Raw genomic sequence first — 24,860 nt, forward strand, 5'->3', positions numbered from 1 at the left:
CACAAATTTAGTTCTAAGTTATGAAAATATAAGTAAATTTAAAATCTGTTGCAAGTGTTCTTTTCTACAAATGATCACTATATAATCTGTTATGTCACTGAACTCTGCTTTTGGCATTCTTGATCTGTTTTCCCATCTGAGATATGCATTAATTCTCCTAATCCCCAGAAATGACGTCTGGGGTCACTGCTACTTGGGAACTGGGTGCATCTGTGGATGTGATACTGTGCTGAATGGTGCTGCAGTTTCAGACCTGCCTAACTCAGCCTCCACTCTTCCCGTTTTGCTTACTAACAGAACTCTTGTGTTACTGGACCACAGTCAAAACCAGCAACTGCCTCCCCTGAAGACCTGCACAAACTGGAGTCATCAGGCAGCAGCACTAGATCAGCTCTGATGGGCCCTCCTCTCTCCATGCCTGACCAGAGTAGAGAACGTTTCTCCCAACCCACTGCAGGGTGACACTTAAATAAAACACAAATAAAATGGTGTGGTGATGTGAGATGGCTCTAAAGTTTCTGAATGGTTACTTCCTGCACTTAACATATGGTGGACTAGTAACAAACACTTCAGTCCGTGGACTATGATTTGAGTAACACTGACCGAGAACATGGATCTGACCGCAGTAGCTGCAATGGCCACCTGCGACCGCAAGGAAACCTTGAGAATGGAAACCACACACCAAGGACAACAGTGCAGACAGGGGAAACTAGACAGTGACGATCACGGCCACTCTCAACTCTGGATGCGGATCCAGGACCTGGTTTCACAGAAGAATACAGGCTTTTTACTGCTGTGATCTGGGTTTTCATTATATACAGCCAGTCAACAGATTCTCCTACATTTGTAGACTACCACAAAACTTCCAAAGTGCAATGTTACCTCCTGTTCTCACAAGAGAATAACCCGACTGTGAAGTAAGCAAGACAAAGTTATTACCTCAATTTGACAGACAGATGGAAACTTAAGTTCTAAAATATTAAACAGCTTGCCTAAAGTAACACACCCATGAAGCACTGATAGCAGAGTTGAAAACAGAAGCCAGCTGGTTACTCTTTCTGTAAGAGCAATCTACCTCTCAGCAAAGTGAAATTATTAACACTTAGTCATAATCACAAGCAAAAGAAATGAGCAGGAGTGTGTACTCACAACAAATTACATGAAGTATGTATGACACTGGGTAGTAAGATACAGCAAAAACACTACGGTCAACTAGTGAAGACCAAGCCAGATTTAATGGCTGTGGTGAGAGTGTACCAATTCATCTATAATAAAGTGTATGTGAAAAGGAGATACGGGGGCAGGGTACGTGCAGAAGTCACAGATAATTTTATAATAATTTAGCCTGACATGCTGCAGTCCACGGGGTCACAAAGAGTCGGACACGACTTGGTGACTGAACGACAACAACCAAGCCAGCACTGCAGCAACTAAGAACAAATATTACATAGCACATTTGTTTAGGATATGACATAAATCTTCAAACCCTAGTCTCAATAAAATTTGAAACCCTAATATTCTATCTGGATATGAATAGAATCTGTCAATAATAATGTTTCTTAAAAAGTTTCCATACTTATGATAATAACAATATTGTCCTTTAATATAAACTAGACTTGCAAGAACCATTTCAATCAGATGAGTTTCCGGGCTGTTCTTCAATGGTGAAGAAAGGCTGGCACATAGCCATCCCCACTCACTGCCCAGGATGCCTTGTGAGCAAAAGCGTAAAGCTAATGGCTAGGATCAGACATGTCACCTGTGACTGTGGACTTCATTTTATTTGGGTAAATTTCCTGTGTCTATGTGGCTTTCAAATGTTGTGTTTCATTAGCAACAAACGTTCAAGTATTTGCCCATATCAATATTTATCTGTTAAATAATCAAACAGAAGTCCTATTTTTTATTAAGTAGTGATAGAAAGGTTTTTCTGCTGTCCTAATATTTTATATAGTATCTTTTAATTTAAAAAATAAACCAAAAAAGACCCAGAAGAAAAATTAGGACATGAACTTCAACTTCTTTTATTATGCACATTTACCCTTTCAAAATTTCTCTACAGATATAAGCTAATTACCAAAGAAGAAACAAGCTGAAAAAAAACGTTTAATTGTTCCTCGTATGTAAATATACTGCAAAAATTCTCAAGGATCATTAGTGAGAATGAGTTCTTGTTAGGAATACCTATTAGTGTACTCTACAAAAATCATTAAGGTCAGGATGGGGGCGGGGGGAAGGAAGTTATAGAGAGCAATTAAATAAATAACATATTCACCAGTTCAAAATAATAGAGGAAAGAAAAAAGGAACTGCCCACTAACTCAGCAAACCACACGCCCCGTACATAGTCCTGAGGCCACAGAGCAAATGCTTTGGTGGCTCAGGATTAAAGCATCCACCTGCCAAAGAGGTTGATCCCTGGGTAGGTAAGATCCCCAGAGAAGAAAATGGTAACCCAGTATTCTTGCCTGGGAAATCCCATGGACAGAGGAGTCTAGTGGGCTATGGTCCATGAGGTCAAAAACAGTCGGACACCACTGAGCGACTAAACAACAACAGGGGTCAGCAAATGACAGGCCCACAGGTGATTATCCAGCCCACCTATTTCTGTAAACAAAGCTTTACTGGAACACAGCAACACTGTCACAGATGGTCTGTGACCAATATGAGCAGAGGCCACAGAGAAGACAAAACCAAAAACATTTCTTATCTAGCATTTTACCAAGAAAGCTTGCCATCCCTGGGAGCAAAAAGTGCCTGTCAGTAAGTAATAATGTTACTAGTCAGCTACCTAAGCAGTAACACAAAATAAGATGAGGCACTTCTCTGGGAATTGAGCCTCTTTTTCATAAACACCTGTGTATATAAATATGTAGTTTTAGTTTGTGAGATGTAAAATTTGCCTAGAAAAAAAGCTGACCCAAGCACAAAATGTCTCCAACCAATATCCCGGACACAAAACAGCCCATGCCTTAGAAATCCAGTGAACGACACTGTATTTTATCTCCCTTACAGAGAAAACCCAATTTGAATAAGAAAATGAATTTCTCTAATGAATTAATGACCCTCAGAGATTTTTAATTTGGAGTGATGCATCTATGGAAACAATGATGACAGTATGTGACAGTGCTTTAGCACCACCCCCTCTCAAAGACCTAGGAGAAATCTCAAGTTCAGGACCCCAAAGGGCAAAAGCATTATTAAACTCAATAGATGCCCAGGGCATGCACCAGTGGAAGGAAAGCTAACCAAGTTTCACCTCTCACTGCTTCCATGAGGAGCTAAAAGAGCAAGCTCGTAATCATTTAATTTCCACTGTTGCTCATTTTTAAACAGGCATTTGAATTTTCAAAGACATTCATGTTGCTTCTTGTTAAACCAGATACCTAAAATGATAACCCAAACAATAAGCCAATGGGCAGAAAAAATGCACAGAACTAAAAAACTGGGTAGAATAAAAACCAGCGTGCTAAAATTCCATGACTAAAAGATTTAGATACAAAGGCATTTTGCCTGAAATCTCAGTTACAAGGTTACTGTCAGAGGAAGGCACTAAGGCCAGCAGCACACCACATCTCAGTCAGTTACTTATTACAGCGCACAGTCAGCCAACATGACCCCGACAACAACCGGGCCTGCAAAGCAAAGGTGTGACACTGTAATTTTGTAAACAAACATTTCAGTGGATTTTTTTTTTAAATGATGAATCCACTTTTTTTTAAATGACCCATCCTGTTGATGGTTTTCTAGTCCATCTTCCAAAAGAACCCATTCCCATTCCTCTGCTCAACTAACTGCCTTGTGTTCACCAATCACTGTTAGGATAATGACATTTCCTCAAGAAAAGCAGAAAGGCATCTTTTCATCCAACCAAGAAATAAGACCAGAGGTTGTCTGGGTCTCAGCCCTTCTGCCTTTCTCCCCAAACATAAAAGGGCAATGTCTTTCTTTCTTCCGGAGAAAGCAGTATGCTCAGAAGAATTTCAACTGCACTCAAGACAGCTTCATAAAACAAGCTGAAAACCTAGCCTGTGTCCTCGAGATGACAGGACACAGTGCGTACTCTGCAGGCTTCCTCACTAGGGTCGGCCAGTGGACAGAGAATCAGCCTCGCCCCCACCTCTCTTAGGCTCTTGGACAGACTACCACCCACGCCCTGTACTTACTCAACCAGAACCGACTGGACAGAAGCTGGAGCTGTGAACCTGGTCCAGGAAACAGAAAATCAATGACACAAAAAAGCAGCACAATAAAAGATGATGGCAGGAGAAGAGATGGCAGAGAAGAGAAAATAATTAACCACCAGCAGGAGGGCGGTTGCTGGCAGCATGACAGGTGGCACCTGGAAGGCACCCCTGCCCTGAAGCACAGACACCTGGGGAGCTGGAGGGCTGGGCCGTCATGGCCAGGAGTAGCCGCTCTCTCCGAAGAGTTGACCCCCAGGAGACAGCCTGCGTCCACTGGACCCGTGAGCTTCAGAGGAGCCTCTCCAGGGCAGCCGTGCACCCCGAGGCGGGTGCCGTGCGCGGCAGCCACTTCCCATCCTGTCACTGAGGTCAGTCGTGTACTTTCATGCTCTCTTTACAGACTTTCCTCATTAGCTTCCCTCGCCTCTCAACCCTCTCCCCTCTACACAAGATAAAGGGAGTCTCTAATCTGATCTGTTTTTCCAGGGACATAGAGTTGTGACTGTTACAAGTGTTCCTTTGCCTTAGCTCACAATTCTGCAACAAGGACTAACATCTCTCAACATGGCTTCATCCAGCTAACCAGGCTCTTTCTGAGACTGAATAAAAAATCTTTATAAACGGTTCTGTCTCCACCAAGAGGATATAAATATATTTAATATAAGTATTAAATAAAAATATATAAAACCAAAATGTACTTTGGTTTTTCAAAACCACCAATTTTGAGAAACTGAAGCAGAGTCTTATCTCCTCTCAGACAGACTGCAGAAGGGCAGAAGGCATCGAACTTCACCCAGGTTCCAACCCCACAGATGAGTTCAATGGCACAGTCCTCTTGTGCATCCAGAGGACGAAGCCACATCAGCAACCCAGTCTGCTGGATATGGCAAAGGGCCACCCATGAGAGCTCTGCCTCATGCCCTGGCCTTTGCATTATCCTGGGACCAGGGACACTGCCAGCGCTAACAAGAGAACCAGGGCTGGTTTCTTTTTTCCCTCCCTGAAGCTCACAATATGGGGCTGCATTCTTTTCCATCACTTTGTTTTCAGATGGTTGCTTGTTTGTCAGCCACCTAATAATTAATATCCCCCTTCTCATTAAAAAGGCTTCCCTGATGGCTCAGTAAACTACCTCTAAAAAACAAGTCAATTTCTTATATAATTTTCTTCATAAGGGAAGAATACAAAATTCAGCATTCATTAATCAATGTGTCAGGCTGACCTAACAAGCTAGAGGCATTTGACGTTTGCTAAGAGTATCACTAAAACAATCCAGGAACCACCTGCTCACAGCTACAAAAGAGAAAACAGAACAAACAAGGTTTTGAAAACATGTGAATATATCCCCACCACTTTGTTTAATAACTCCAAAAGACACAAAACCACTTAGGCAGAAGCAAATCACAAATCTATTCAAGAGCACTGTAAAGTGGAAGGGAATTATCCAAAGGGCTCCACCACCAACGGAATAATTTTAACACAAAATGCCTAGCAAATAAATACCCCAATGTTGCCAACAGATCACCAGCAGAGGCAAATCCCAGATAATGAAACAATGTCGGAAGGGCTATTTTTTAATAATTTAGCCCATCAAGGAGTGAGTATTGATTCTTGTCTTTAACAAACAGAAGGAGAGAGTGTTATCTTCAGCCATTCAGCTCAGGGATGACATCAGGAATTTAATCACAGTCCCTCTTCTGTGATGCAATCCTTAAACTGTCACCCCTGTATTTTCTGTCACTCCTCATCCATTTCTAGAGAATTCCTAGTCTCATGGATGTGTCTTCCCCACTTAACCCACAGGACCCATAGTAGCATTTCAAGTTTACAGATTAAGCATAACTATCATCATTTGCCAACTGTTTTTCTTTAAAATAATTTTAACAGTGCATCAGGTATCTTTGTGAATTCTGACCTTGGGAACAAATCTGCTAAATCTCTTAAGAAGAGACTGATATTCAATCATCATGGTTAGTGTACTGATGTCTGGACATCTGTAGACACTTTAATACATCCAAGATGCTACTAACAGAAGGAAAAACCGGAAGGAAGCAGTATAGGTATCAACCCCTATGTCCCCATTCCAACACAGAAGGACATAAAGTCCCTAAACTTCCAGGAAAATTTAACCAAATAATAAATTTGGTGGTAATGCTACATTTAAGGGTATTCCTGCATCTTTATGTACCAGGAAAATACTCAAAACCAAAACAAAATTTAGACTGAAAACAAGCCGGCAATTTCCAATTGAAGTACAAATCCAACTGCTCCTATCTCAGACAGAATGTCCCACATTCCAGTTATAATATATCCCAGGGCTCCCCTAATGCCACTCAGCTTTAACTGTGTTGCTACGGACAGCAAGCCCCACCTTCCACCCTGGGTGTTAGCCTGGGAGTCAGAGTGGATGTGATACCAAAGCACCTCTCCAGGATTCTCTGGATCAAGGTTCTATGATCCCAAGGGCTGCAGCCATCCAAGGTCACCACACACATCTTCCATTAGGGGACGCCAAGGCATTTTACAGCTGCCTTTTTAGGTCCTTCTGCTTTCCATCCAAACTATAAATTGTTACAAGGCCCTGGGGCAGTGCAGCAGCAGCAGGCTCCATTCTATTAGGGCCTCAAGGAAGGGCAGAGGTGTCAAGAGGCTAGAATCAAGGGCTGCTGCCGCTGCTGCTGCTGCTGCTAAGTCGCTTCAGTTATGTCCAACTCTGTGCGACCTCATAGACAGCAGCCCACCAGGCTCCCCTGTCCCTGGGATTCTCCAGGCAAGAATACCGGAGTGGGTTGCCATTTTCTTCTCCAATGCATGAAAGAGAAAAGTGAAAGTGAAGTCGCTCAGTCGTGTCCGACTCTTAGCGACCCCATGGACTGCAGCCTACAGCAACCCAAAAACAACAACGCCTCCCTCTCTGCAGCAATGAATCCCTTTTCTGTTGTAAGATCACAGTAGTGAAAGTGTGAAAGTCGTTCAGTCATGTCTGACTCTTTGTGATCCCATGGACTGTATAGTCATGGCCAGGCCAGAATACTGGAGTGGGTAGCCTTTCCATTCTCCCGGAGACCTTCCCAACCCAGGTATCAAACCCAGGTCTCCCTCATTGCAGGCGGATTCTTTACCAGCTGAGCTATAAGGGAAACTCTGCTCTAATGAAGATTCCAAGAGCCAAAGCCAGCATCATAGATCAGACACCAAATAAAAACACAGTAAAACATCCTCACCCTATGTTAGCTGAAAACCTGATACACGCCTATGTAAAGGTGTATGCTATATGCAATGCACAAGCCCATGAGAATTAGAGCAGGTGAGGAAAGAAGTTAAACTTGAGCCGTATACTGTTATCTAATCACTAAAACTATACCCAGAAATATTCTCCTGGTCCCACAACTCTCTCTTATTTTTAGGGGAAGCGGCAAGCAAACCAGAAAGATCCCCAACAATCACTTGCTTCTAAAAAATACAAGCATGCAAACGATGTTTCCCTGCCTAGTGCCAGTCTCTTGACTGTATTAAATGCTACACTTCATGTCAATGTTCCCATTCAGTCACATTTAATATATTCCTTTTTATGTCTCTATTTATCTGATAAAAAGTAATAGTAATGTGCATGCTTAGTCGCTCAGTCGTGTCCAGCTCTTTGCGACCCCACGGACTGAAGCTCTCCAGGCTCTTCTGCCCATGGGATTTCTCAGGCAAGATTACTGGAGAGGTTGCCATTTCCTCGTTCAGGGGAACTTCCCAACCCAGGGATCGAGCCCACATCTCGGTATTGGCAGGCAGACTTTTTTTTACCATCGGAGCCAATAAGGAAGCCTAATAATAATGTGCTTTTGTCCTATCTTGTAAATGAAGCAAATTATTAATTCAATGGTTAAGAAGCTTCCTGGAGCCAAGAACTGCTCTGAGCACTGCAAACAAAAAGATGAGTGCAACACAACCCTTTGATTGAGGGGGCTGGGGGCCAAAGTGGGCAGCTGCCACACTGCTCAGCTTGTGGCATCCTAGTTTGCTGACCAGGGACTGAACCGTGTTCTCCACAGTGGAAGTTCTAACCACTGGCTGCCAGGGAATTACTGACAGCCCCTTGACCAAGTGCCAAAACAACTGACCACGCAGTTGACCCTTGAACAACACGGGTATGAACTGCACTGAACTGTGTGGATCCATGCATATGCAGGACTTTATCAAAAGACATACAGTCAGTCGTCCATGTCTAAGGATGTGGAATCGTAGATACAAAGGGCTGATGCTGGGATCTGAGTGTCCAGGATGCTGGTGTCTGAGGCGGGTCCCGGAGCCAGTTTCCCATAGATCCCTTGGGGACACTGGACATACAGAGAAGCCCCACATGGTGTCAGGGACACTACCTGACTGACTCTCTCAGAGAGGAGCAAGAGAGGGGAGGCTGGAAGCAGGACAGGGCTAACTCATTTTCATTTCAATGTGTACCTTAAACTTTTTAACATGATTTTGACTCTGAATGTTTACATACAATTAAAAACTAAGTAGTTCCACTGGGGAGTGGGTTGAATTGGGAGACTGGGCAAATATACACTTCTGCATAAAATAGATAACTAATAAGAAATTTCTGTAGAGCACTGGGAACTCTACTCAGTGTTCTGTGGTGACTCAAATGGGAAGGAAATCCAAAAAAGAGGAAATATATGCATACATACAGTTGTCACTTTGCTGTACAGTAGAAACTACACAACACTGTAAAGTAACTATACACCAATAAAAATTAATTTAAAAAAACAGGGGTATACTATTAATAGATAAACCTAGGTAAAGGTTGTATGTGCTAATTTTACTATTAATATTCATGATACTTATTTGTATATCTGAAATTATCTAAAAATAAAAGGGAAAAAAGTAAAGTATCAAATACAAACAACCTTCCCTCCCAAAACAACTAGACAGTACTAGTATAACTATCACAAGCTAAGCATGTCAATAAAATAAACCTAACATGTCACAGTGGTGCCAGGTAAGGGCAAAGTCACAACATGGCAGCTACACTTTAAGACTTAAACAGGTTTTTCACAAGAGAAAAACTAAGTCACCACAAGGAACCCAGTAATCTAAATGTCATACACCATCCCCTAGCCCCCAATAATCTGGATAATAAGCAATCAGTAACAAATTTATGTCACAAGTGGCTGTTTCATTTCAGCAAAATACCATCAAATAATAATACCATCAAACTACTTCTATCAAATTAATATTGGCAGTTAGAATTTCATTGGTTTTCTAAGTTCGGTTTGAATTTATTTATAAATTGTCCTTTAATGTTGTTTTAGGGATATAATTTGTGTGCTGGGGGAGGTAGGAAATTAAGTAATATGGGAGAACCACAAAAACAAAATTTTAAGAGCATAAAACACTGAAGTTTAAGAAACACTAAGGGATCCTGGAACTGCACCAGAAGTTCTGCATCCTACACAGGACACCATCGGCTCTGCGTCCACAGCAGTCACTGGGGGCAGACTTCCATGGGCTAAAGCTGGCTGCCCATCACAATATCCTGGGGAGCGCCTGGAAAAACTGTGCATTCCTGGGCCTCGCTCCAGAACTACTGAAGTAATATTCTGGCTTTACAAGTGAGGAAACCAAGGTGCAGAGAGAGGAAGTAACTTGATCACTAGTAAACGCTGCCAACATGAATCAAACCAACACCATTATTTCAACACACACACTACATATATAAAATCACGGCCATGATATATTACTTCTAAGCAGCTTTCCTCTCTTCTAGAGTGTAAAAAATGGAACAAAATACCATCACTGGTTTTTCCTCTTTCTACAAAAATAATGAAAATTCATAAAGTCCTTGTATTGCTAAAAATGGAAAGACCCTAAGGGCTCAAATGTTCTGAGGGCTTCCTCCTCTCCCTTCCCACTTCTTAGTCTCTCCTTTTCTTTCTTTCACTTTACTCAAAAATCCCATGTCTGAGTTAATGATAGGTAAATTCTGATGTATTTTTCAATGACAGAGTTTGAGGGAAAACAGAATAAGAGTCCATTCCATAATCACCACAATGATTCAGGCAAAAAATAAAATAGGTGCTAATACTGCATGCATGTGCATGGTCAGTCATGTCCAACTCTTTTCAACCCCATGGACGGTAGCTCACCAGGCTCTTCTGTCTGTGGAATCTTCAAGGCAAGAATACTGGAGTGGGTTGCCATTTCCTACCCCAGGGGAGATGTTAATATTAGTGGGTGAAAATTCGATGGCAAACAGGACATTTACTGCATGCACTCTTTCTAACCCAGATATCAAACTCATGTCTCTTGCATCTCCTGCATTGGCAGGTCAATTCTTTACCACGGCGCCACCTGGGAAGTCCTGGCAACCCACTCTAAAATTCTTGCCTGGAAAATTCCAAGGACAGAGGAGCCTGATGGGCCACAGTCCATGGGGCCACAAAAGTTGGACAGGACTGAACAACCGGGCACACACACACAGGATATTTACATGGTCTCAAAGTTTCTCCCTATAAATTACTTCTTATTTACAAACGGTAAGTTAGTAACTCACCCAAGTGATCAAAGTTCCTATTACCAATAATGTGACAGATTAGCATCATCTGTCCTCTGATGTAAGAGACTCAGAGCACAATATAGACAGCTCTGCCAAAATTAATGCATAACCAAAATCAAATAACTAGGAAGCAAGGAACTATGGAAAACTGAGCTGGACTCTTTAAAAACACGTCAATGTCATGAAAGGCAAAGAAAGACTAAGGAACTGCTTCCGATTAAAGGAGACTACAGAGACACGGTAAATAGATGTGTGATGCTGGTCTGGATACTAGGCCAGAAAAGCAAATTGCTGTAGAGGGCATTATCGGGACGCACGACAAAATGTGACTGTCTACAGATTCGCTCAGTATTGTATTGCTGTCAGATTTTCTGATTTTGATAACTATATAGTCGCTTTATAAACGAATGTCCTTGTTCTTACAAAATGAATACACACCTAAGTCTTTAGGAGTAAACAGTCAAGATGTCTGCATTTTACTCTCAATTTAGAGCAATGTAATAGAGTAGCAAGCCCAGAAATAGATCTACATATAGTCAACTGATGCTTAACAAAGGTGCAAAAAGCAATGCAATAGAGAAAAGAAAATTTTTTCAACAAATGGTGCTAAACAACTGGACATACATGTGCCAAAAAAAAATAATAACCTAGACACAAAACTCAACTCAAAATGGGTAACAAACCTAAATGTGAAATGTAAACTACAAAATCCTAGAAGAAGAAAACACAGAATGAAATTTAGATGACCTTGGGTTAGAAGATCACTTGCTAGATTCAACAGTAAAGGCATAACCCATGAAGGAAAGAACTGATAGATTAAAAAAAAAACCTCTGCTCTATAAAAGACACTGTCAAGACAAGAAAAATACAAGCCACAGACTGCAAAAGACACGTCTCAGAACTGTTATCCAGAATACACAAAGAACTCCTGCGTGTGTGTTAAGTCACTTCAGTTGTGTCAAACTCTTTGCGACCCCATGGACTGTAGCCCACCAGGCTCCTCTGTCCATGGGATTCTCCAGGCAACAATACTGGAGTGGGCTGTGATGCCCTCCTCCAGGGGATCTTCCTGACCCAGGGATCAAACCCAAGTCTCTTATGTCTCCTGCACTGGCAGAAGGGTTCTTCACCAGTAGTGCCACCTGGGAAACACAAAGAACTCTGAACACTCAACAATAAAAAATAAACAGTATGATTTCAAAACAGACCAGACAGCCTAACAAAAGATACTCCACACAACATGTCATCAAGAAAATGCCAATTTAAACAACAGTGAGATACCACCAACACACCTAATAGAATGGCCAAAATCCAGACCAACATCACCAAATGTTGCTGAGGATGTGGAGCAACAGGAACTTCCCATTCATTGCTGCTAGGAATGCAGACTCGTATGGCTACTTTGAAAAACAGTGTGGTTGTTTCTCAGAAAATTGAACATACTCTTGCCATACAATCCTGCAATTAGGCTTCCAAAGGAGTTGAAAATTTATGTCCACACAATACCCTGCTGCTAGAGCAACTTTATTCATAACTGTTAAAACTTGGAAAAAGGATGCCATCTTCTTCAGTAGATGAAAGGATAAATAAACTGTGGTCCATCCAAACAATGGAATTTTGTTTATTGTGAAAAAGAAACTGTTATGCATGACTTCTCATGTCTTTACGTGGAGGAATCTTGAGTGCACACTTCTAAATGAAAGGAGCAAACATGAAAAGGCTACATCCTGTATGATTCCAACCATATGACATTCTGGAAAAGGTAAAACTAAGGAGAGAGCATAGAGATCAGCGGTTGCCAGGGGTTAGGACGAAAGGGAGAGCTGAACAGGCGAAGCACAGAGGGCTGTCAGGGAAGTGAAACCACTCTGTGTGAAGCTGACAGTGGATACACGGCGTTGGAAACTTGTCCAAACGCAAAGAACATACGACACACTAAAAGTGAACCTAAAGCTAACTATGCACTTTGGATGATACTGATGTGGAGATTCGTTGACTGTAATGTATGTACCACTCTCGTAGGAGTATTGCTAATGGGGGAGGTTATTCATGTATGGGGTCTTGCCAGGTGGCACGAGTGGTAAAGAACCCGCCTGCCAACAGAGCAGACATAAAGAGATGTAGGTTCGATCCCTGGGTCAAGAGGATCCTCTGGAGGAGGGCATGGCAACCTACTCCAGTATTCTTGCCTGGAGAATCCCACGGACAGAGGAGCCTGGCAGGCTACAGTCCATGGGGTTGCAAAGAGTTGGACACGACTGAAGCGACTTAGCACATGCACGCATTCACGTATTGGGTAGGAGGTGTATGGGAAATCTCTGTACCTCCCACTCAATTTTTGCTGTGATCCTAAAACTGCTCTGAAAAATAAAGTCTATTTACAAGGAATAAAAAAAGGAAAAAATGATAAGCATCTGCCATTCGATCTAACAGTACAACAGGAGATCAAAGATAAAAATAGAAAATGCTAACTTAGAGGAGTTAGGCATAACAACTTTCAGATTCTGGAAAGGATTGATTAACCTTAGGTGAGTTACTTAATCTTCACACCAGGCACTTAGAAAAGCTGAAGACCTTGATATTTATTTGAAACGCTGTCACTAAAAATACTATGATATCCTAAAATGAGGGATAACACTACAAACAAAGTTAAGCTAGACAAACTGCACACTTTACCTCCATGTCCTGAAACGTGTCTTAGTAAAACTGCTTCCAGAGAACTTGGAAAGCTTGGGCACACCACATATTTGCTTATACATTTTTCAAACAGCATGAAATAGCCCTTAAAAGAAGTTAAAGGGTCTCACAGTGCCTGTAAGTAACCAAGGATGATGCATTATCCCTGAAAGAAGGGAGAGCTCAATAAAACTTAAAAGTAACCATTACATTTCATACAGATCTATGGTAGCAAAGACTGCTTAAACAGTGGAAGTGTTTTTTTTTTTAACTTTACAATATTGTATTGGTTTTGCCAAATGGGAAGTGTTTTAAAATCCTGCTGCTAAATCACTTCAGTCGTGTCCGACTCTGTGTGACCCCACAGATGGCAGCCCACCAGGCTCCCTCGTCCCTGGGATTCTCCAGGCAAGAACACTGGAGTGGGTTGCCATTTCCTTCTCCAATGCATGAAAGTGAAAAGCGAAAGTGAAGTTGCTCAGTCGTGTCCGACTCTTAGCGACCCCATGGATTGCAGCCTACCAGGCTCCTCCGTCCATGGGGTTTTCCAGGCAAGAGTACTGGAGTGGGGTGCCACTGCCTTCTCCGTTAAAATCCTAAGGCTATTCCAATATATGTTCTGAAACTGTGGCTCGAGGCCTCTTTTGTATAAAAGGAGCAGATGAGTATATGGAAGATAGCCTTAAGAACAAAGTAGCTGGCCTGCAGCTTCTAAGGGACAGCAGGGCGTGGAAATAACAGCTTCAAAGGAGAGGAATTCACCTGGAAGTGGGTATGTGCTCACTAACACTGGTCAACTGGGTGTTTTAAGAATTTTTTAACTTGTTACATTAAAATTCAACAGCTAGTAATCATCTTTCATCCAGGGTAGACGGGCATCTGTACTGGCATTTTTTCTGAAAATCTGGTTCTAACACTTTTACCACAGTCAAACATAAAAGGCTTATTTGGGGAATGCTTAAGGCAACTGAAGAAAATACAGTAAACTCTGAAAAAGCAGGATATCCTTAAAACCTCCTATAGGGCAAAACAAGCTACCAGACGACAACTCTTTATAAGCATCAAGCAGCTAAGAAATGGAATTGTGTGCTCAGGCCCTCAGTCATGTCTGAGTCTTTAGTGACCCCAAGGACTGCAGCCCCACAGGCATCCTCTGTCCATGGAATTTTCCAGGCAAGAATACTGGAGTGGGTTGCCATTTCCTACTCCAGGGAATCTTCCCAACTCAGGGATGGAACTTGTGACTCTTGCATCTCTTCCACTGGCTTTACTTTTAAAACAGCATTTTATGATAAATATTTACTTTCAATTATTAAATGGTACCCCAAACCGCAAGTATGTGAAGCGCCTGTTGTGGAGTCCATCTGGGGAAAGCTACATAAAAGAGCAGCAGTGTGCCTCAGCACACAGTGACTGCTCCACGTTAGTTTACCTCCTTAGCAAGCAGTTAGCTGGTTTGAGGGTTGTCTGTCTTTTAGGGTTTTAATTATAGTCTTTATTTGGAAAATAGCCTCAATTAAAGACATTTTTTCATTTTTATGTCATTTTAAAGGTTACTTTCCTGATTCGAGGTTTCAATCGACCCATACCTCAAGAGACTTTAGAGAATGGCAGTTTTTAAACTTAATTTTTAAATTTTAGGAATCTGATTATCATTCATAGTTGAAAAATATAAATTCTCTCCAGGAAAATGCATGTGTGTGTAAGACTTTGCAAGCAATTTCAGGAAGTTCACAGACCCTCTTAAACTCAACAAAACCATCTAGGGACCTAAGGACTTTAAGAATATCCAAAAAACCAATCAATTATTTAAACCTGAATTTGTACAATAAAACTATGTGATAAGAGATACTGCTTAATGAATGCTTATTATATGCTCGACATCATGCAAAGCAATTTAATGAATTATTTCAATCACCTTTGCAACAGCCCTTTGCGATCAGTGGTAGTAGCATACCTGTTTATGAGTGAGAAAACTAAGGGTCAGATGGTTAGTTAACGTGTCAATGTGACACAGGAGCTCATCAAGACAAAAATCTGTTCTCTGAAGGATAATGCACCAAAAACAAAACTAGTAGCTAAAAAAAAATAATGACTTGGTTTGATCATTCACCCATCAAAGAACATATAGGCTGTTTGCAGTATTTTTCTGTTGTGAATAAAGTTGCTGTGAATATTTTCTTTAATGACATAAAATAGCTCGACCCACTGTCCAAACATGGTCATATTTGTAACAATATCTGTTAGCTACTCCACAGAGGTCTTAAATGCACAAAAAGGTAAGAGTAAAGAATAAAAATACTAAGTAACTAAATATCCTAGTGAGGAGCACTGAACTTCCAGTGAGGAGAGGACAGGTATGCCTGCCAAGCACTCCAGCCTGCAGAGCCACACCTACCACAGTGGACGTGAACGTGCATTCAAGTCCCCTTTAAATGGCTGCACCTCTCTGCTCTGGACAGAGCCTTTGTCGCGCAAATTAAACACCGATATGCGGAGCAGCTAGGGGTGCAGATCATCTCTGCCCAGTCTGGGGAGGATCTGGACAACGCTTCCTTTGACTTCTCACCTCCCTCCCCACCCCACCAGTAAATCAGTACTTTTTGCTAGAAGGCATCCGAGCTAACAGATTCTCAGGAATGAGTAAAAATGTTGCCTTTCCAACACAGATGCTTTTAAAATGAACAGATAAAAATTAATAAAAATTAAACCTTATGAGTTGATGCCATCATCAGTATAGAAACAGAGATCACAGATACCTGAATATGCAAAGAAAAGTTAAATTATGATGCAATCAATGCTATCCTATAAAAACTAAATTAACAAAAATAGTCTATTAGAGAAGACATCTGGTGTATCATGGCAGGAAACGTTAATGATATTGTCTGCAGCCCTGTAATCAATTTTTTCTCCCAGCAGCTCTCTCATTACAGTGTATCAGATCTGTAGGCCTGCAGAATTTATGGGAGCTCCACACATGGAGGGGAGTTTTGCCAACTGGATCCGATTCAGATCCAGCTCAAATGACTTTGGCAGCATGAAGTGTTGTTAAAGAACAATCAATACGTTAGCTTTACACAGTGTTGTCTTGACTGAAAAAAGATCTGTCATCTTACTACAGAATCTTCTCCAGCTTCCACAGGATGGTATCTGAGTGTATCACCGATCATGGACTTAATTAAATTCCTGGTGGACATAATATTTTTACTGTTAAAAATTTAAATAAATTAATACTAGGTATCACTAATGCTAATATAAAAAGTTTACCAAAAATCAATGTTATTATGGGCAAAACCTTAAATCCATTCAGCAAATCCTGGTTAGTGAGTATTGCAATAAATGAAACAGTCTAACAATGACATCCACACTGATTAGAGAATACAGTATTGGTCTAAAAGATAAAAACCATTTCATACACTCACATACATAAACAAGATGGTAATTGGTAAAGGCTGGAGCTTCTGAAATAGGCAAGTCGGGACTGCTAATTTGTTCGTTAAGATGCCAATATCTCTCCAGGGATTAAAATTAGATTTTTATCCACTACACTGGGTTTTATCTTCCATTGTGATTGACTATTATATATCAGGAATTTCAAGGCTTCCATAATATGAACCTTTTTTCTGGTCTAATTCTTGATAAATTACAGTAGCAACTATCTAAACATGAAAATGTTGTTTTGACAATTATTCCTGATTTTATTACAATTATTTATTCCCCATCTCCATTGTCTTGGTCCTCCTTCATTTCATGCACGGGTGACAGCCCTAGCCTCCTAATTGGAACTTTCACAATCTTTCCCCCACTCCACACTGCTACCCAATGAATCTTCTTAAGCAGTGATCGGCTTGCTTGGAATGAAAAAGCCTGCAAAGGCTCTCTTTGGCCCAGCACATAAAATCTTGCCTTTTCTGACCTTCTTCAGTCCGGCCCCATGTCTGCCTCCCAGGACCCACTAACCTGTGCTCTTCTTTGACGTTCTGCAGTCATCTTCTCACAACTCTTGGCTTCACCAGGCTCAATGCCTATGCTGCTTATAGGGACAGGCTGGCATGCACACGTGCAGGGCTCCTCCACTCTGCCCGCCCCATGTTACCAGTGTATCAGAAACACACCCTGCTCCTCAATACCTACCTTCCTTCCCAAAGCTTTCCCAAGTGCTGCTACAGCCCATTTGGAGTGCTCTCTTCTCTGAGTCTCAAGGTACTAATATTCTACAGGGAAAGCGAATGAGTCATCACATAGTGCCAGTATCCTGAATCATGTGAGTACGTGTGGTGACTACTCTCTTGTTATTTTCTAATTCAGCATGAGTATGAGCCCCCTGGTGAGATCACATAAAACAAAAGACAGGTCTCAAACTTCTTTCGTGATTAACAGCAGTCAATCAGAACAAGAAGCACCAGTCTTTCAGAAAACTTTAGCATTAAATCCTCATAAAAGAAGGAAAACGAACACAGCTGTGTACACACAGCTCTCAGAGAAGGTAAGACACGAAAATAACCCTCGTGGACCACTAACACCAGGCCCTGTGCTCCAAGGGATACAGCGCTAAAGACATTTCATCCTGCTCTGCCTCACAGCAGGCCCCGCATCACCACCAGGGAACAGAGGATTTCCAGGGCACAGCTGAGAGCACCACCTCTACACGTCAACACAAGCCTGTCACACACTGATTCTATATCTGGCATTGCAGAAAAGCCCAGCTACCTCTGCACAACACTCTACCAAACATCCCCCAGGAGGGCAGCACCCCACACAGTTCAGCGCCACCGGCCACAAGTCCCAGGGATCCTGGGGAATGGCACACTCCATATGTGGACCCACTTACCCCCTTTTCCCCCATTTCAGTTGCCAACATCCATACTCGCTGCTGACTGCCAGCTCCTGCTCCTTGCAGCAGCCCAGCGTGCTCTCTGCTGGTGCCAGAGTCCCCTACACCACCACCCCCCAGCGTCTGGAACTGTCCTAGAGGGGTAAGGCAAGTCCCGTATTTGCTTCCTCTGTGCATGTACTTGTTACTCCTTTAAAAACACAGACAATACAGCACATTTTTAAAGGGGCTCTGGGGAGGGAGGCAATGATCCTATTTTATACCCTATGGGATATAAAATATTGATAGCTTTTAAAAACGGGATTCTCCTTACCCCTACAGGCCCTCGCCCGGCTTCAGAAAGATGCTGTGGTGGCTGTGATGCCACCGGCAGAGAGCATGCTGGGGGGTCACACAAAGCAGGAGTTGGAGATCTGCAACAGGCCTGGGAGTTGTGGACCTAAAAGAGAAAACAGTCTTCAGTTAACATGCCTGATGTCCCCTCAGACCCTGGTTATTAGGGGCACGCAGCACACAGCAGGTTTCTGCACAAATCCTTTAGCAGATGGTCTCCAAAATCTCAGAGAATCTGTTCTACCACTCAAGGTAAACTTTGCGCATCCATCAAAGCTGTTTCTCACTCCGGCGTGAACTAATGTATGACTCTCTGGCTCCACGCTTTCGTGTGGGCCTGTCGTAAGGCAGTATGGTGTGTGCCCCTCAAAATAACCAAGTTAAGATGTGACACAGTGTCAAAGTGCAGTGACAGTGGCATGCTTTGCTTATAATAGAAACAAAAATGCAACGGTGTCAGATAAACACAACTATAAAATGAACCACAAGCGGACAAACTGAGCTTTCAGAAGAGTTTTCTAAGGACAGATGTTAGAGGCATAAGACACATACTTCATAAGGAAATGCTCAAGGTATGGGGGAGTGGGGGGCCTCAAAAGAGATCCTACCATTTTCTCAAAGTCCTAGTTTCATTTTGTAAAGCTGAAGACAGAGGCTTAACACCAGAAAAAAAGACAACACCCTTCAAACAAGCTTGAGTTTGCTCACAATGCCCACAGGGTGAGTATAATGAACAGGCTGGAGCATAAAGTTCAAGAAAGACATTATGTCTTTTAGGAGCCAAACCAGTTTGGTGCATATCATACATATGTCTTTCTTTTCGCCCCCAAGAAACATTCAAAACCAACAAAAGATTAGGGAGCAACTTCTGAAAGCCAGCACAGTCCTGGTTAAGTATCACAAAGATAGCTCAGGTAATAGTTTGAACATGTTCCTTTTTTGAATACTCTAGGGAGTATATAAGATTTCCAAAAACTTAACCAATCCAATTTCATGTAGTTTTTAATGAACTAAAAAACCCCATAAAATCCAAATACTTAAGCAAATCTCAGTTCTTAAAACTGCTTAGAAATTACAGGTAAGCCAACTTTTCATATTAAATCATTTTTAGGGAGTCCTATTACACATAATTCCTTTCAAGAAGAAAAGAAACCCTAACGGCTTCTTATAGTCCAAGATTTTAATATGCTCCGTAAACTATTTATTCTTTCTAAATGTCTCTGAAAACAAACAAAAGGACAAATCCCAAGAAAAAGAACTAATACGGGGAATGTCTTTATCATGATGCTTTTCTTACTCTTCAGATGACCCTCCAGAGGACCCTGGGCTCCCACACAGTATGCTTTGTGGGCAGTCAGTCTCTGACCATACTGCCCTGGGGACGCTATATAAATGACCTCTGTGAACATCAAGTGTTAGTAGCCATAATCATCTCCCTCCTGCCCATACCAACACTGCAAATTTCAAATCAAAGATTCAACTGGGCACTAGGATGTGCAGTACAGTCAAGAATTTTTAATGTAAGCAACAAATCAACATTTTTGAAAAACTGAAATTCTTGTTAATCTCTTGCACTAGGAATTAATCAAACCACTCAAATCCTTATTCATTCAAATCAAATGTTTTAAGCAAAAAACACCTTAGTAAAGCATTTCTAAGCATGTTGGCATTATTTAATATGCAAAAGTTCAAGTAATTATTAAAACATTTTATAAAGGCATAATTTCAAAGCATTTCATTACTCTCATTTATGAATCAAAAAACACAGATAGTATCTCAGTTGTCCTAATTTTTTTTCAATTCTTCTAATGAGTTTTTTCTTGTATAATTTTGAGTTGGCCCTTAACACAAACATCCACATATACACTAATTACAAATTTCCACTTCTAAGAAACAGAGTTGGAATGACAGCTATTCACCAGTACTCTAGCACAGCAGCTCTCTACAAACATCAAATTGTCTCAAACTTCCTTAAGCTCCTATTTAAAAAAAAAAAAACAAAAACAGAATACCCAGAGTTTTCTGCATGAAAAAATTTCACATATACAGAGCAGGTTTAGTAAAATAACATTTTTAGGTAAGTATTTTATGGAAGTAAACATAATTAAACTTCTTCAACGATTTCCTACACAGAGTCCTAAAAATCCAAATACATTAGGAGAAAATGAATTACCCAATCACACAATAATCATGAACCATTAAAACTTGAAATCCCATGAAGCCTACAATGACTGTCAATCATGAGTGAAAACACCACTCAGAAGCTGGGTCAATGGGGCCAATAAGACGCCCTGAGATTATTTACTCCCAAAGCCTCACTCTGATTTTCACTTGTGTCACCACTTCTCCCACTTAAGAACTGACACATATCATGTGAAAATGTTGTGGTGATTCAAAATAACTTTCCACACGACTGTCCCGTAAGTGGGGTGAGGGTGGGGACAAGCACGGCAGGTGCCCGCAAAGCCGCACCTGACTGACCATCACACTCAGGGCCGAGTGGCTTCATCCCACTCTTAAATTATAAACTTCATGCAAAAAGGACATTTAGTCCTTGCACACGTATTTATTGCTGGTGGCTTACCTCAAACACAGCACGGAGGAAGTCCACTACCCCATTACAGTTTATCACAATACGTATGGATAGCAACCAAGTGACCAAGACCTTTATTTTAAAAACAGAAGTGGGGAAGGTGTGGCCTTCAGAAGTAACAAGTCAGTAACTCAACCCTCCTCCTTTTTTTTGAAACTTTTTTTAAATTGAAGTATAGGTGATGTACAATATTATATAAGACACAGGTGTACAATACAGTGATTCCTAATTTTTAAGATTATACTCCATCTATAGTTATCATAGAATGTTAGGTATATTGTACTGTACAAGATATCCCTGTACCTTATTTTGTACATAATAGTTTGTTCCTCTTAAGCCTCTACCCCTATCTTGCCCCTCCCCTCTCCTCACTGATAACAACTAATTTGTTCTCTGCTTCTTTTTTATTATATTCACTAGTTTGCTTTCTTTTTTTAAGATACCACATATAAGTGAGATCACACAGAATTTGTCTTTCTCTGTCTGACTTACTTCAATTAACAAAGTACCCTCTAAGTCCATTCACGTTCTTGCAAATGGCAAAATTAAGAAGGGCACTGAGGCACCCAACTCCTGACGGTAAGAACGACTAAACTGACAAAAAGGAACGACTCTTCAAAGAACCATCTCTGCTGTACTTCCTATTATCTAAGACGTGACTCCTCAATCTATAAGCAGAAAATACTTAGCAACAAACTTCCAAGGTTTTCACTTCATTATCCCACACAACACTCAAGTCACAAAGCAGTAAGCAAGTGGTACTGACCTTTCCACAGGGAATGAACAAAGAGGGTACAGAGAAAAAGAAACTACAGAAAGACTCAATTTGGCAGGCTTGGCTTGAGAGACTACAAAAACCTAGAGAGAAAACAACCACTGCTTCATACAGAAACAAACCATCACATCCAAAGGCATTTTTCCTACGAGCTGCCTTCTCTGGGATGTTTACATAAGACTAGGCCATCATTTATCTTTGCTAAAAGTCAGTGATATAGAAAATTCAAAGTGGAACATAATAATGCCTAAAAAATATTATGACCTTAACTACATTCACATAAACTTCCTAAAGAAAATTTTATAAAGTATTTTTAGAATTATTTAAATATATAAAATACCACACACTGCAGGCTAACTCAAGGTAAAGAAGCAAATCTCGTTGGCCTGTTTAATAAACGAAAGACTAATTTGTAGTTAACGCATGCACTGTATCAAACGACTACTAAAGTTTTTTGGTAACTTTATCCACTTAACTTTTTCCACTGAAGTGTAACTTCATTCAATATTCAGTAAATATTTATTATGGATCTTAGATGAGTCATGGCAATATATACATCAATGAATAAAACAGATGAAATATCTGCTTTTCCCAAGCTTAAACCTAGAGCACCAACTAAACGTCAACATCACAATCATCACTGCACTGTCCAGGATGTAGGCTGATCTTTTCACCTAAAAACAAGCCATGTGCAAAGTGGGTGGGCACTTTATATCCCAACTTTATAGGTAAATAAAGCAAGGTGAGGAGGGTGTAATGTCTTGCCCAGTGTCATGGAAAACAAGAACTGATGAACAGACTAGCTGATTTCCAAGTGGAGCTCTCCACCCAGGCACCCTACCATCCCCCAAAACTCAATCCCAGAATAACATCTAATCTTCTCAATTAGCCATGTTCAAATTAATGTGCATTTCCTGCCTCCCCTAAGAGTTTTCAATACAAAGTTGACCTAACATTACAATGAATGCCCATACACCATACATTCTGTCCTAAGCGGCCACATCAGCCAAGCTGGGATTAAATAACTGTGGTGTATAACACACGTATGCACACAAGGTTGCCTCTTAGTGAAGCCTCCCTTACCTCCCAGCACTGTCTATGTAAAGGTCTCTAACAAAAAAAAAACAAGATATAGCCACTTATTCTCAGTTAAACTTTCATTTTAAAAAAGGAAAAGCAGCTAACTGCTTTCAGTCTTCTGAGAAACTCAATTTTGGTGGAGAGAGGGCAATTTCAACGGTAGGTGGAGCTAAGCTGAAGCCCCTGACTGTTGCATTGTGGCAAGCAGCTTTTGGGGTAGGGTTATGGGTCGAGGCCAGGAACCAGGAAGAAATTCCAAACGTTCCTCCCTCAGCCACCTCACATTTGGCTATGAAACAGAGAGACACCAGATACTAAATCTTACATAACTCAGTCCCCACATTCACAGCAGTAATGGAGGTGTGCCTTTGCCAAGGTAAGGAGTGGGAGGCATCTTTAACTATTCCATATGCAGGATCAGCACTGAGAATACAAGCTGTTAGGGACGACAATGATACCAGAGCATATGCATCCATGAAGAGTTGTAACAACACCCCGAGCCCTAAAAGTCAACTGGAAAAAGCAAAATTTACTACAGATAGGTCCCCAACTCCAAGGAGTCTCTATTTAATAAACCACTTAGGAGCAAAAATGAACCAGTGGTATCTGCTCAAAATAATATTTGTAATAATTATCTATATGACTTGAAAATTAATTTCATGTACAAATAGCTGAAGAATTGATAACTGTAATAACTCAAGGAAACAAGCAACATAATTTTTCTATTTAATGAGTAACAGAAACTATTAGGAATCCACACAGAATTCCCATGCAGGATATTAAAAGAATGGCTTCAACCATTCATCTGGGAGTGAAGGATGAGGCAGGAAGCATGACTCTTAGAGCCAGATGAGGAACTCTGAGGGGTGACATTGAATGGAACCTACCAATCTCAATAATCTCCGTCCAGCATTCTCAAAACCTATGATTATTTCTAGACAGCAAAGTAATTCTACTATGCTAAGGCCTGGGTTCCTATAAGAATAGAATTTTATTGCTTTTTTTTTGTAAAAGAAGGGAATCCTTCCTCCACATCAGTCCTACGAATGTTCTCCAACAAGGGCTGACATCCACTCTACCGCAGCTGTCGGTCCAGGCAGAACCCAAGACCCCTGAGGGGAGGACCTTTGCCTTACATTCCTCAGTCCCCTTATAGCTACACTCAACAGAGAACACAAAGCAGGCTTGCCTGTCGAAGGCCCTGGCAATAACCCAGAACATCTGAACTCACCCTGGCACATAATGCCCCTGGGGATACCGACTGGCTTGGAACAAAACCCTCAGTGCACGCTCAGCCACATGGTGACAGAGAAAAGCTGGGGGAGTGCAGCAGAAGAAAAGGCTCGCCGCTGTGAGCCCAAGCTCTTTCCGATACGGTCAATGGAGAGCTCCTCCAGCTGGCCCAAGAAGGGGGCCCTACACTGAAAGAAAACAAGGAGGGTAATCTGAGACTCCAACAGGAAGAAGCACCAGTGCAGCAAGACTCAGGGAGAGAGCTCACTTTCTCTCTCTCTCTGCACAGCTACGCCAAACCTCTGCTTCAGCTTCCTCCCCTACAAAAGGCCTTCCCCCAGTGCCTCTGATGGTCCCCAAACACACCTTGTACTCAGAAACTCACCATGATAAAAGGACTGATTCTAATTTATGGTATAAACAAAGAAAGACATCTCTCAGTTAAACCTCAAATCCAAAAAAGATAAAATATGTAATTAATCAACAACATGTCAAAGCTGTTGGGTTATTCCTTTCCATGGTTCCATCTGCCACGTGTGGCATTTGCTATGCACAAAACCAACCCTGGTTTCTTCTTTGCAAAATCTTGCAAAGAAACAAAGC

General features: G+C 41.4%; 1 protein-coding gene across 12 annotated transcripts in view; it reads right to left on the bottom strand.

Annotated features, from left to right (window-relative positions):
- The window catches only part of RERE (arginine-glutamic acid dipeptide repeats), a 416,635-nt gene that overhangs the window by 201,671 nt on the left and 190,104 nt on the right, over positions 1 to 24,860 (bottom strand). For 7 of the 12 annotated variants that reach the window (XM_086344297.1, XM_086344290.1, XM_086344292.1 and 4 more), the window contains one exon: positions 18,557 to 18,682. The exons of the other annotated variants lie outside the window; for them this stretch is intronic. In XM_086344297.1, the coding sequence (XP_086200423.1) occupies positions 18,557 to 18,682 (126 nt within the window). The remainder of the gene's footprint in view (positions 1 to 18,556; positions 18,683 to 24,860) is intronic. 12 annotated transcript variants of the gene reach the window in all.

This window comes from Bos grunniens, chromosome 16 (assembly GCF_055505025.1).
Source record: "Bos grunniens cultivar Pamir isolate PY7600 chromosome 16, Bosgru_T2T1.0, whole genome shotgun sequence".
Classification (NCBI taxonomy): Eukaryota; Metazoa; Chordata; class Mammalia; order Artiodactyla; family Bovidae; genus Bos; species Bos grunniens.